The sequence below is a fragment of the Alosa alosa genome, chromosome 14, assembly GCF_017589495.1.
Source record: "Alosa alosa isolate M-15738 ecotype Scorff River chromosome 14, AALO_Geno_1.1, whole genome shotgun sequence".
NCBI lineage: Eukaryota > Metazoa > Chordata > Actinopteri > Clupeiformes > Clupeidae > Alosa > Alosa alosa.
In genome coordinates this window covers 4,328,799-4,339,487 of record NC_063202.1, presented here as the reverse complement: position 1 = coordinate 4,339,487, position 10,689 = coordinate 4,328,799, and the positions used below count along the sequence as shown (strand labels likewise).

At 44.9% G+C, this 10,689-nt stretch overlaps 1 protein-coding gene across 2 annotated transcripts; it reads right to left on the bottom strand.

Annotated features, from left to right (window-relative positions):
* Positions 1-2,363: 2,363 nt before the first annotated feature.
* On the bottom strand, positions 2,364-10,412 carry LOC125307366 (trace amine-associated receptor 8b-like). 2 transcript variants are annotated; one of them, XM_048263303.1, is made up of 3 exons: positions 10,124-10,412; positions 3,794-4,214; positions 2,364-3,289 (listed from the first exon to the last, which is right to left on the bottom strand). In XM_048263303.1, exons 2-3 carry the CDS (start codon positions 4,077-4,079, stop codon positions 2,364-2,366), a joined length of 1,212 nt encoding a protein of 403 aa, XP_048119260.1. In that variant the 5' UTR covers positions 4,080-4,214; positions 10,124-10,412. The 2 variants fall into 2 exon arrangements, with proteins under 2 accessions (XP_048119260.1, XP_048119262.1); XM_048263305.1 differs by lacking the exon at positions 10,124-10,412 and adding an exon at positions 9,065-9,176.
* Positions 10,413-10,689: the final 277 nt, after the last annotated feature.

Below are 10,689 nucleotides of genomic sequence, written 5' to 3'. Positions count from 1 at the left end.
TATTGACATGAGGAAAGGCTAAGCGCAGCCTTGAACCACAGCCTGACCATAAATTCAAAACAATCAGTTTCATTGGTTGCTCCTCATACAATGATCAGCCAGGCGTAATTGCATGGCATTGTAGCTATGCTCAATGCCATGCAATCTTTCATTCTCTCCCTCTACAGTATTGTCTCTCTTTCATTCTCTCCCTCTACAGTATTGTCTCTCTTTCATTCTCTCCCTCTACAGTATTGTCTCTCTTTCATTCTCTCCCTCTACAGTATTGTCTCTCTTTCATTCTCTCCCTCTACAGTATTGTCTCTCTTTCTCAGTTTCTCTTTAACTCTTTTTTCCCCCATCAACTAGCACTGTGCTTGTCCCAGTGCAGCTCTGGCAACATGTGACTACCCATGTGTCAGATCATGTATGTCAAGTGGACTGCTGCAGAAGGAATATGCTTTGCTTCCGTCTCCTCTCCTCAACCATAGCCTGTATGAACCACCGTATATGCCCACATTCCATGTTCCTTTGAAACATTTCAGGGTTCTTGGGTCCTCCTGAGTCCTTTTCAAGAAGAGACAATCAATATGGTTTGCAGCAACAAAGTGGATGATTTTTTTTGGCTGATTATTAAAGATAAGAAATCTCCGGTATCACATCACACCTTTTCACAATCCAGTAAAGAAATCTTTCTGTGATATTCAGTTTGTATCAGCAAAATCAGCAATGTCTTCTAATCATTCTCATACCTGTACATTAGGCTATATGGATTTGAAGGTGGACGAAATGTTGTGTGTTCCTTTAACATAAATGTGATGCGACCACACACTGAACATCCCAGTACTGAGTAGCCCCCTCCAACTTGCACTTATTCTTATTTTGCTTTCTGATTGATAGTTATATGCTTTGTTTCTTACATATTTCATATTTCATTTTGGGAAATAAACCCATCTTTTTATTTAATTCTTCAACCTGTGTCCCTGTGTGTATTGCATGATCCCTCACAATAAACATATACATGTCATTTAGTTACATGAGAATTGCAGGCAATATCTTCTCCAATATCACCGTCACGATTCCTAGTCATTGCTACTTCAACTTTGACTTTAATTATTCATTTTTTTGGGGTAAAGGGAGGCCTTGAATCTCTCGAATCATCAAAACACAATTATAAATCAGCAAGTTCCCTGCCCCCGTCCTTCCTTACATAAGGAGGGGGTGAGAGGTTATGGCCAGACAGAGTTAGTGAGATGGGTTTGAGGGTGAAATGTGTTTTAATGGCGAGTCTGTCGCAACTGTGACTGCTGAGCTTAAGACTTTCGGTTGGACCGCTCCGAGAGACATCCAGAGCTGTCTGCTAGTGTTAGTGTCGCTGGCTGCGCCGCGTCAGAGAGAGCAATGATTTTCAGAGGTGTTTATTTTTAAAAATCTGAGGTCATCATCTGATCAATAATGCAATACAAGTTTACACAGTTAAGAGTATTGACCATGACAGACAGAGATAAAACAACAGAACAAAATCCTGTTTACTTTTTAAAACAAAGTTTTCATCACAGTTAGCATGGTCTGGAAATGTTTACATGTTTGCAGTTGTGAAAAAAGGTCTCCTGAATAAAAGACCGAAACTAATTCATTGATACCTAATCTATATATGACCTGTTCATTTTTTGCATGTCAACATGTTGCCCATTTATGAACACATAAAGAAGTCTACACTTTTGACAGACAACAGTAAATGCGACAGAATGAGTCAAAAGGACAGGTAGGAATGGCAGAACATATTTGGTATTGTGAGCAGGTTGGGTTTCTCTTGAAGGCTTACATACAGTACCGTATGCATGAAGATTTGAACAATAAGGCAAATATCTTAGCTTGTCTCTGTCGCAATGTCATTCTGAACCATGATTCCGTGAGTCTGTATGAAAAGTTGAAAAATCCATTTAGTGCATTCAATTATGTTTATGTTGATAACAAAATCACATCACTGTAAGAGTGACAATCATAGAAAAAATAATATTATAAAAATACACAGAAGTTGTGTAAAAATGCAACATTAAATTAACATGATCTGCAAAGGTAAAGCAGATAATGTAAAGTGCATGGCAAGATAGCGTTCTTGATTGTCCTTGTAATTTCTAAAGCAAAGGTGAAGGTCCGTCATAGTTGTGCCTCAAATGTCAAGAGAAAACTGTGCAACCAATCCATAGAGTTCAGCTTTCCAAATGGTCCCTGAAGTTGAGATAGTATTCAAAGCCCTACAGAGAGAATAATTATCCATCCTCCATGCGATCAGAGGAAGGACACCTGGTATTTGTGTGTGTGGTCTTGTTTAGGGGGAAGAGGGGAGGGGGGGGGGGGGGTTTGACACTGGTCGAGTGGTTTCAGTTTTTTTCCCCTATGGGGATAGAGCGGTCCCTCTGAAAGAGCAGTGTAACTCCCTTACGGAACCGCTGGTCCCTCACGCTGTAGATGACCACATTGCAGCAGCTGTTGCCGGCCAGAATCCAGAACGCGAAGAAGGAGAAGTTGCACCAGGTGTAGCCCACCACGTTGCCCAGCACGAACACGGCAATGGGCGAGAAGGAAGCGGTGAACGCGAACGTCAGGATGCCGATGGTCTTGGCCGCCTTGATGTCAGAGAAGGACGGCCGGTGCTGACACCAGCCCCCACTTCCTCCTCCTCCTCCTCCTCCTCCTCCTCCTCCACTCTCTCCGCCCAGGCTGCCCTCGGCCAGCAGCTTGCGTTTGCGCGAGTACCGGCGGATGCTGGTGAAAGAGATGATGTTGACGGCTAGCGTGCCCCCGAGCAGCGTGAAGTCGAAGGCGGGGAAGAGGAGCATGGCGTGGGCGTCGCTCGGCTGCGGCTGGCGCAGCACGTCCCAGAGCGGCGCGTAGTTGCACATGCGGCTGCACGCGTTGTACTCCAGGGTGAAGCTGCGGCTCAGCACCAGCGGCGCCACGGCCAGCAGGAAGCTGCCGCCCCACGACAGCAGGATGAGCAGCAGCGTGCGCCGCAGCGTCACCAGCGTGTCCTTGTGCAGCGGCCGCAGGATGGCGATGCTCCGCTCAACCGTCATCAGGAAGATGGTGCTGATGGAGACGAACGTGCAGCCGGCGAACACCGGACCAATCAGCATGCAAGGTTGCCATGGCACTGACAGGTTGCCGTGAGCCGGCGCGTCCACAGGAGCCACCGACGACTGGTACCACACAGGGGGAGTGCTGGTCACCATGAGTGAGATCTCGGTGTAGACAGAAAATGGCACGACTAACACACCGACCAACATGTCAGCAATGGCGAGAGACACTGTTGGAAGAAAAGAGTGAGGGGGTTGGGTCAGTGTTACATACTGTAGCAGCTTATCAAGGCCAAAGCCAAGATTGCAATTGCTTTTCTCCTTCTCAAGTTTAGTAGGCTTTAGTAAGATTTGTTAGGGATCCAGTAATTCTATTCAGCAGATCAACAATAGGAGCGAAATGAAAGGTCATTGTATGGAACTTAGGTTCCATACAATGCCTCACGTCACATACAGCCCCATCAGGTCTATTCTGTCACTAGTGGCATTGATGGCAGTCTGAAGGATGGAGGTGGGCTATGGCATTCAAGCTACTCAACAAAGGCTAGCAATGGCATCTTCCTTTGCAACATTCTTGTACTTGACTAAAACTTGACAGGCAAATACTGGCAAATCCTAAATCCACTGGTTATTTCACAGATACCAGCATTGTAATGGGAAATTCAAAGAAACAGAATCACAGCCACAGGTTTGACATGCCTCCTGAGAGACCACGTGTGGCCGGACACCCTTACCTTTGAGGTAGCCCTGTGGAGTGTGTGACTGGCGGGTCTGCATGAACACAGTGAGTGTGATCACGTTGCCCACGACGATGGCGAACCCCAGGCTCACCATGAACACCACGGCCAGCGTCCGGTTGAGCAGACCGCAGCAGCAAAGCATGCAGAGCGGGGGCTGGGACTGCCCGTCCTGGTGGCCAGGTGGCATGGGAGCGGGCGCCGTCAGGTTGACACTGTCTGTGGAGCCCATCAGTGCCTCCGTGCCCCAGGGCATGCTCAGGTTGGCCAGGAGGGCCGTCATGATCCTCACACACACTCACTCACACTGCTGACTGGAGGAAAACCGTTGGGGTGTGTGTGTGTGCTTGGGTTGGTGGAGGGATTGAATCTAGGTTAGTCTCCTCCGCATCATCTTGTTGAGAGCTAAATGTTGACCCTGTAATGAGGGAGAGAAAGAAGATGTAAATATGACCATATTAAACTGTAAATATGATTTAAAAAACAATGGATTACACTTTACTTGACAGACATAAGAGTGACATGACAAACATGTCATGAACGTGTCATGAACAAGTCATAAACATTTATGACATAACATTTCTGTCATTAAGTGTCATTCGGTTTTTGTCATAACAAGTTAGGGTTAAGATTAGGGTTATGTTTAGGGTTAGGTTAGGATTAGGGTTAGAGGTTAGGATTAGGGTTAGGGTTAGGGTTAGGGTTCATGTGTCATGACAGTGTCATGTCACGGTTATGTCGATACTGTCAAGTAAAGTGTTACCAAACAATGCAAAGCAAATGACAGTCTCAACCCAACCAGGAAAGACTATTGTGGCTTAACTGTGGTTTAGAATGACTATTTGTGTGTGGACTGTAGACATTTCAAATGGAATCCCCCTCAGTCAGGTTTAACCGGGACAGTCCCGATTCTGAGATGTGTCCCGAGTCCCGACAAAAGCCTGTCGGGACGCTAAAATGTCCCGGTTTACACCAACTACTATAGTGTCCCGGTTGTCAGAGATTACATAGCTGACATGGTCTTATTATAACCCGATCATTAACTAAACCCATGTAGAAAGACTAGCCTAAAGCGTCATGCGTATGATTTCGATAATGTGTGTGTGCGTGCGTGTGTCAGTCAGTCGTAGCAGTCTGCATAATCTTTGCAACCAACGTCACAATGTATCCGTAAACATTGTTGCAATGCTTCTTCATATCTGCCTCGTTTTAATGGTTAGGCTACGCTACGACAATGTTGAAGAGAAAGTCATCATTCTCAAAATGAGTTAAATGTTTTCATGCATGTCTGGATAACAGGTAAGCATTGTTTAGGAGACAAACAAATGATTTTGCACTCGTGTTTAGGCATAGTACAGGACCTTTTTCTCTGACTGAAAGTTGCGCAAAACTTGTGCGTTTACATAACTATATTTAATACATTTTCTCGGGGGTGACACCCCCACACCCCCTAGAACGTTTGGGCTTAAAGAAAAAATGTCTGTTTCTGCCTGAGCTGCCGCATGTTCACGTTAAACACGGTCACGCACAAAGTGTCCCGGTTTTAGTTCCGACAAATCTGGTCACCCTACCCTCAGTAGAACAAAAGAGTTGCATCAGCTCGGGGGAGAATGGGAAAATCAGAGATAATGGCTGCAGGATGTGATGTAAGAATTACAGGCTTAAACAAGCATATGAAGTTTACCTGTTTCAGACATTCTCCTTTAACACATTCACCATCCGGGAATGAACAAGGCCTGTCTGATGTGTCCACAATTGAAGTTTTTAGAACTTAATAATATAGAATAAACCATTTGGTGCATAAAAGTAGTTTTTTATGAAAACAATATAAACACATTGTTGGTGTTTTTGTCGAAAGAACTCTTGGACCTTGTTAAATCTCGGTTGGTGAATGTGCTAAAGGAGAATGTTTGAAACAGGGAAACTTCATATGCCTCTTTTAATGTCTCTAGCTTGCATTCAGAGCGATGCCAATGTCCTAAATTCTCATGATCAAGGTCCTGTACTTAAAGGGAAACTTGGCAGGATTTCCCCCTCTGCTGGAGAAATTGTGCATTATGCTATTTCAAACTGTGGAAAAAGGTAACGAACGATAAAGCACATGGATTTGTTTACAACCTAGCAAAACGGTTAGCATAAGTTCGGCAGACAATGTGGATGTTACAAGGTAAGAAACACGATTTAAAACGAGTTTCTTGTTTCTCACTTCTCTTTCCGGGACGGTAGTCTCAATGTGGTTGGTTTTGTGGTTTGGGACGCTAGGGGCAGCGGGAAAAGTCACCATTTTCACCAGAACAGGTCATTTAACCATCCAAATGATTTCTAAACGGGTTTATTACGTTGAAATAGTTGCCAAGTTCCCCTTTAACTTTCCTTTCAGCTGACAAACTGGTGCGTCCACCTCTCAGTCTCCTCGAGCAGTCACTCAACTGGAATGCGAGGACAAACCCGAGGAGGCAGATATCGAGAAAAATAAGGGCGACTGGCAGGGACGCTAACAGACCTGAACAACCAAAGCTCTGGATTTAGCTGTAATGACTGCCATGACACATTTGGTGATGTTTGGAAGAAGGAAGAGGGAACAGGAACTGCACCCAAAAACAAAGGCTTTAAAGAGGGATTAAAATATCAGAAAATTGGGATACTAGGAAGTGGCCCAGGGGGAGAAGACAGGAGGCCAAAAGCCTGCAGAGTTATTTATTTACTTTGACATTGTGTATTGGTACGCAGGGATTTTATTACATTAGAAATGGATCATGTAGTTACAGCTTGGACACATTTCCATCTGAAGTGTCCAGACATGTTGCTCAACAACAAGGCCTGACAGTTTATAGATACAAAAGAAAAATAATTAACAAAACCAATTTAAATTTGTCATTATCATCCTTTGGTCTCTAAATGATGTTTCATGCTCGTTATAAGGCAGTGGTGTGAACCAGGCCTAATGGTAAAAATAAAATAAAATAAAGTGTGTGTGTGAGTGTGAGTGTGAGTGAAAGAGAGAGAGAGGGAGGGAGGGAGCAGTGAAACGTGTGATGCCTCAGTCATTGAGTCAAGCCTGTCACGCTTGTCAGCTATCTCTCCTGGTGGCCCACCTTAACAAGTGAGCATCAATGCATCTGCTAAGCCCAAGCACAGCACATCACAGCCACACACACACACACACACACACACACACACACACACACACACACTGACATATGGGATGTTTATTTTCCCAAAGAGCACCCCAGTGGACCAATGGCACACACACACACACACACACACACACACACACTAATATAAACTCCACTAATTAGACTTGAAAAATGCATCATCCTCCTCATTATCATGCAGCTTTGCATACAGATTGGGACTCACGGGTGAATAAAATATGGGTTATCATTGTGTGAGGCTGTGTGCATAAGCAGACATTACTGATTTAATAATCATGTTTTTTGCATACATTGTCAATTAGTTACTTGAAAGAAGATACAAAAACAGTAGGAAATTCCTAATCTACATTTGGACCGTTTAAATGCTAGTATAATGAAGTAAAAAGACCCAAGAGTACATCTCACTTATACTTTCATTTATATTTATTATAATGTATTGATTTATCTATTTATTTATGTGTTTGCTTGCTTGTTTATTTTCTTGATGGTGATAGAATCATTTCAAGAAGCCAGATGCGTCCCCCCTATTTCTGATGCATGTACTTGTGCTTGCACACATGTTTGAACTTCACCAGTTTACCTGCTGGCCCCTCCAACATAAAAGCAATCATGCCAAGATAGCAACTGAAATTCAGTCAAATGAATTCTGAGATGATGATCTAAGAATCTTTCCTGTCACAAATGGAAGCTGGTCGCTGGGCAGCCTGAAATAGCCCAAGCCTGCTAGCGACAAGAAGCAAGGCAGCATGCTCGAACCACACATGAACCGAGAGAGGACCTCATGAGCGCTTGACTCATTTCACTCACTAGTGGGGCTACGAGCTACATGCTTCCTCCCTGGAGGACACAAGAGAGAGAGAGAGAGAGAAAGAGAGAGAGAGAGAGAGAGAGAGAGAGAGAGGGTGAGATAGGGAAGTAAGAGAAGGAGCCGAGGGCTAGGTCAAGACTCTGGAGCTGGGCTGTTTGCAGCAGCGAATGGTCATCTGGAATAATGGACATGCCACACAGCACAGGGTCCCCCTCAGCCTGGGGAGGCTGCGTTAACATGGCCTGCACGTGCACTCTTTCTCCCTGTTCCTCTCTCTCTATCTCTCTCTCTCCCTTTCTAACCCTCTCTCCCTCTATTTCTCCCTTCCTGCACACAAAAAAAGCTTTTTTGGCATCAATGTTTGGCATTATGTTGTCAAAGAATTGTGTCCCAGTCAAACAATTATAAAGATTCAAGGGGGGAGGGGGTTATAATCTCTCTCTCTCTCTCTCTCTCTCTGTCTCTCTCTCTTTCTTCTTTTCCATCTCACTCTACTGACACTTGTTCCTCTCTTTTCACATTGCATCTTTCCACCCACCCGTTTGTCCACTCAACTCGTGTTGTTCTCACTTTTTACCAGCAGTCAATTCCGTTCCATTCTTTTGCTCATGACTAACACACTTCTATTCAAAGACTGTCGTCATTGTTCGATCACTTCCACCCGTCTTGCTAAATGATTACAGATAATTAGGTCTCTCGTCGATTGAGTAATTCATCTTCCCCAGTGCGTTTACGCACATAGAAGTTCCTGTCCTCACTTGATTGATGATCTGGCTGTAGTGTAAAGACTCTTTGGCATCATAAACACAAGCATCAAATCCTAAGCAAAAAAGAGAGAGAAGGAGCCACAAGCCTCTTTCTGCCTGTGTTTTTCCCTGCAACCATTTCACCTGTGTCTCTACTGTACGGATTTAGAGAGCATGCAACAGCCATTCAGTTAACTTCGCTCTTGACTATTGCATGCTGTCCCCAAACAGCTCAATAAAACTGCCTGAACATTTGAAATTGACATCTGAGTGTGTCAATGTTTTGAAAACACAAGAAAATCTATTCTGAAAACACAAATGCATCTGTCACACACAGTGCACCACACATCAACAAACACACACACACCAGACACACATGCACCACACATACACCGCAAACATCTACGCCTTCACCATTGCTGCATGTAGTCCTCAGCAGCAACAGGATAGAAACTCAGTGAACCAAATGAGCAAAAGCGCCCAGAAGCTTTCTAATTCCACATCTCCCACGTGTCAAGTGTACCAAGTCATTTAAATGAGAAGGAGGCTTAACCCTTACCTGCATGTCAGCGGACTCTGGAATGCTCTCAGGTGTGGAGTTTTGGCGGTGGTATCCAGTGGTGTGCAGGTCCAGCTGTGGAGGTGTGTGTGTGTGTGTGTGTGTGTGCGTGTGCTGTGAGGGAGTGGTCCGTGGCTCTGCCATCACATGCTGCCCCCCTCCTGTGACTCAAACTGATGTCACCGATGTGTCTCTCTCTCTCTCTCTCTCTCTGTCTCTCTCTCTTTCTTCTTTTCCATCTCACTCTACTGACACTTGTTCCTCTCTTTTCACATTGCATCTTTCCACCCACCCGTTTGTCACTCAACTCGTGTTGTTCTCACTTTTTACCAGCAGTCAATTCCGTTCCATTCTTTTGCTCATGACTAACACACTTCTATTCAAAGACTGTCGTCATTGTTCGATCACTTCCACCCGTCTTGCTAAATGATTACAGATAATTAGGTCTCTCGTCGATTGAGTAATTCATCTTCCCCAGTGCGTTTACGCACATAGGAAGTTCCTGTCCTCACTTGATTGATGATCTGGCTGTAGTGTAAAGACTCTTTGGCATCATAAACACAAGCATCAAATCCTAAGCAAAAAGAGAGAGAAGGAGCCACAAGCCTCTTTCTGCCTGTGTTTTCCCTGCAACCATTTCACCTGTGTCTCTACTGTACGGATTTAGAGAGCATGCAACAGCCATTCAGTTAACTCGCTCTTGACTATTGCATGCTGTCCCCCAAACAGCTCCAATAAAACTGCCTGAACATTTGAAATTGACATCTGAGTGTGTCGAATGTTTTGAAAACACAAGAAAATCTATTCTGAAAACACAAATGCATCTGTCACACACAGTGCACCACACATCAACAAACACACACACACCAGACACACATGCACCACACATACACCGCACAACATCTACGCCTTCACCATTGCTGCATGTAGTCCTCAGCAGCAACAGGATAGAACTCAGTGAACCAAATGAGCAAAAGCCGCCAGAAGCTTTCTAATTCCACATCTCCTACGTGTCAAGTGTACCAAGTCATTTAAATGAGAAGGAGGCTTAACCCTTACCTGCATGTCAGCGGACTCTGGAATGCTCTCAGGTGTGGAGTTTTGGCCGGTGGTATCCAGTGGTGTGCAGGTCCAGCTGTGGAGGTGTGTGTGTGTGTGTGTGTGTGTGTGTGCGTGTGCTGTGAGGAGTGGTCCGTGGCTCTGCCATCACATGCTGCCCCCCCCCTCCTGTGACTCAAACTGATGTCACCGATGTGTCCACAGAGGCTGAGGTCCACACACACTGCCGTAACACAACTCTGAACTCTCCTTCCTTTTTTCAGCACCCTCCTACACTCACACACACTTTCTCCCTCACTCACAGCCTCTTTCTCTCTCTCGCCCTCTCTCTCTCTCTCTCTTCTCTCTCCCTCCTCCCAGCCAATCTCAGTCAGTCTCCTCCTCTCTTTTTTCCGCTTTCTTTCGCGCTGGCTTTCTCTCTCTCTGTTGTTGTCATTTGAGCCTCCTGCACTTTTCGTTCTTTGTGAAGCTACTTCTATCTTCTATGTCCTTCTGTGTTTTTTTTGCAACAAAAAAATCAGTTCTGCGGTGCTACTGACCTCTGTAAAATCTCTCTCTCGCTCTCT

What these genes read in the sequence shown, in the direction of transcription:
- LOC125307366 (XM_048263303.1), bottom strand. Translation starts at nt 4,079, where the DNA reads ATGACGGCCCTCCTGGCCAACCTGAGCATGCCCTGGGGCACGGAGGCA. An exon ending in TCCACAGGGCTACCTCAAAG is followed by an intron (nt 3,290 to 3,793) that starts GTAAGGGTGTCC and finishes TTCTTCCAACAG; the next exon opens with TGTCTCTCGCCATTGCTGAC.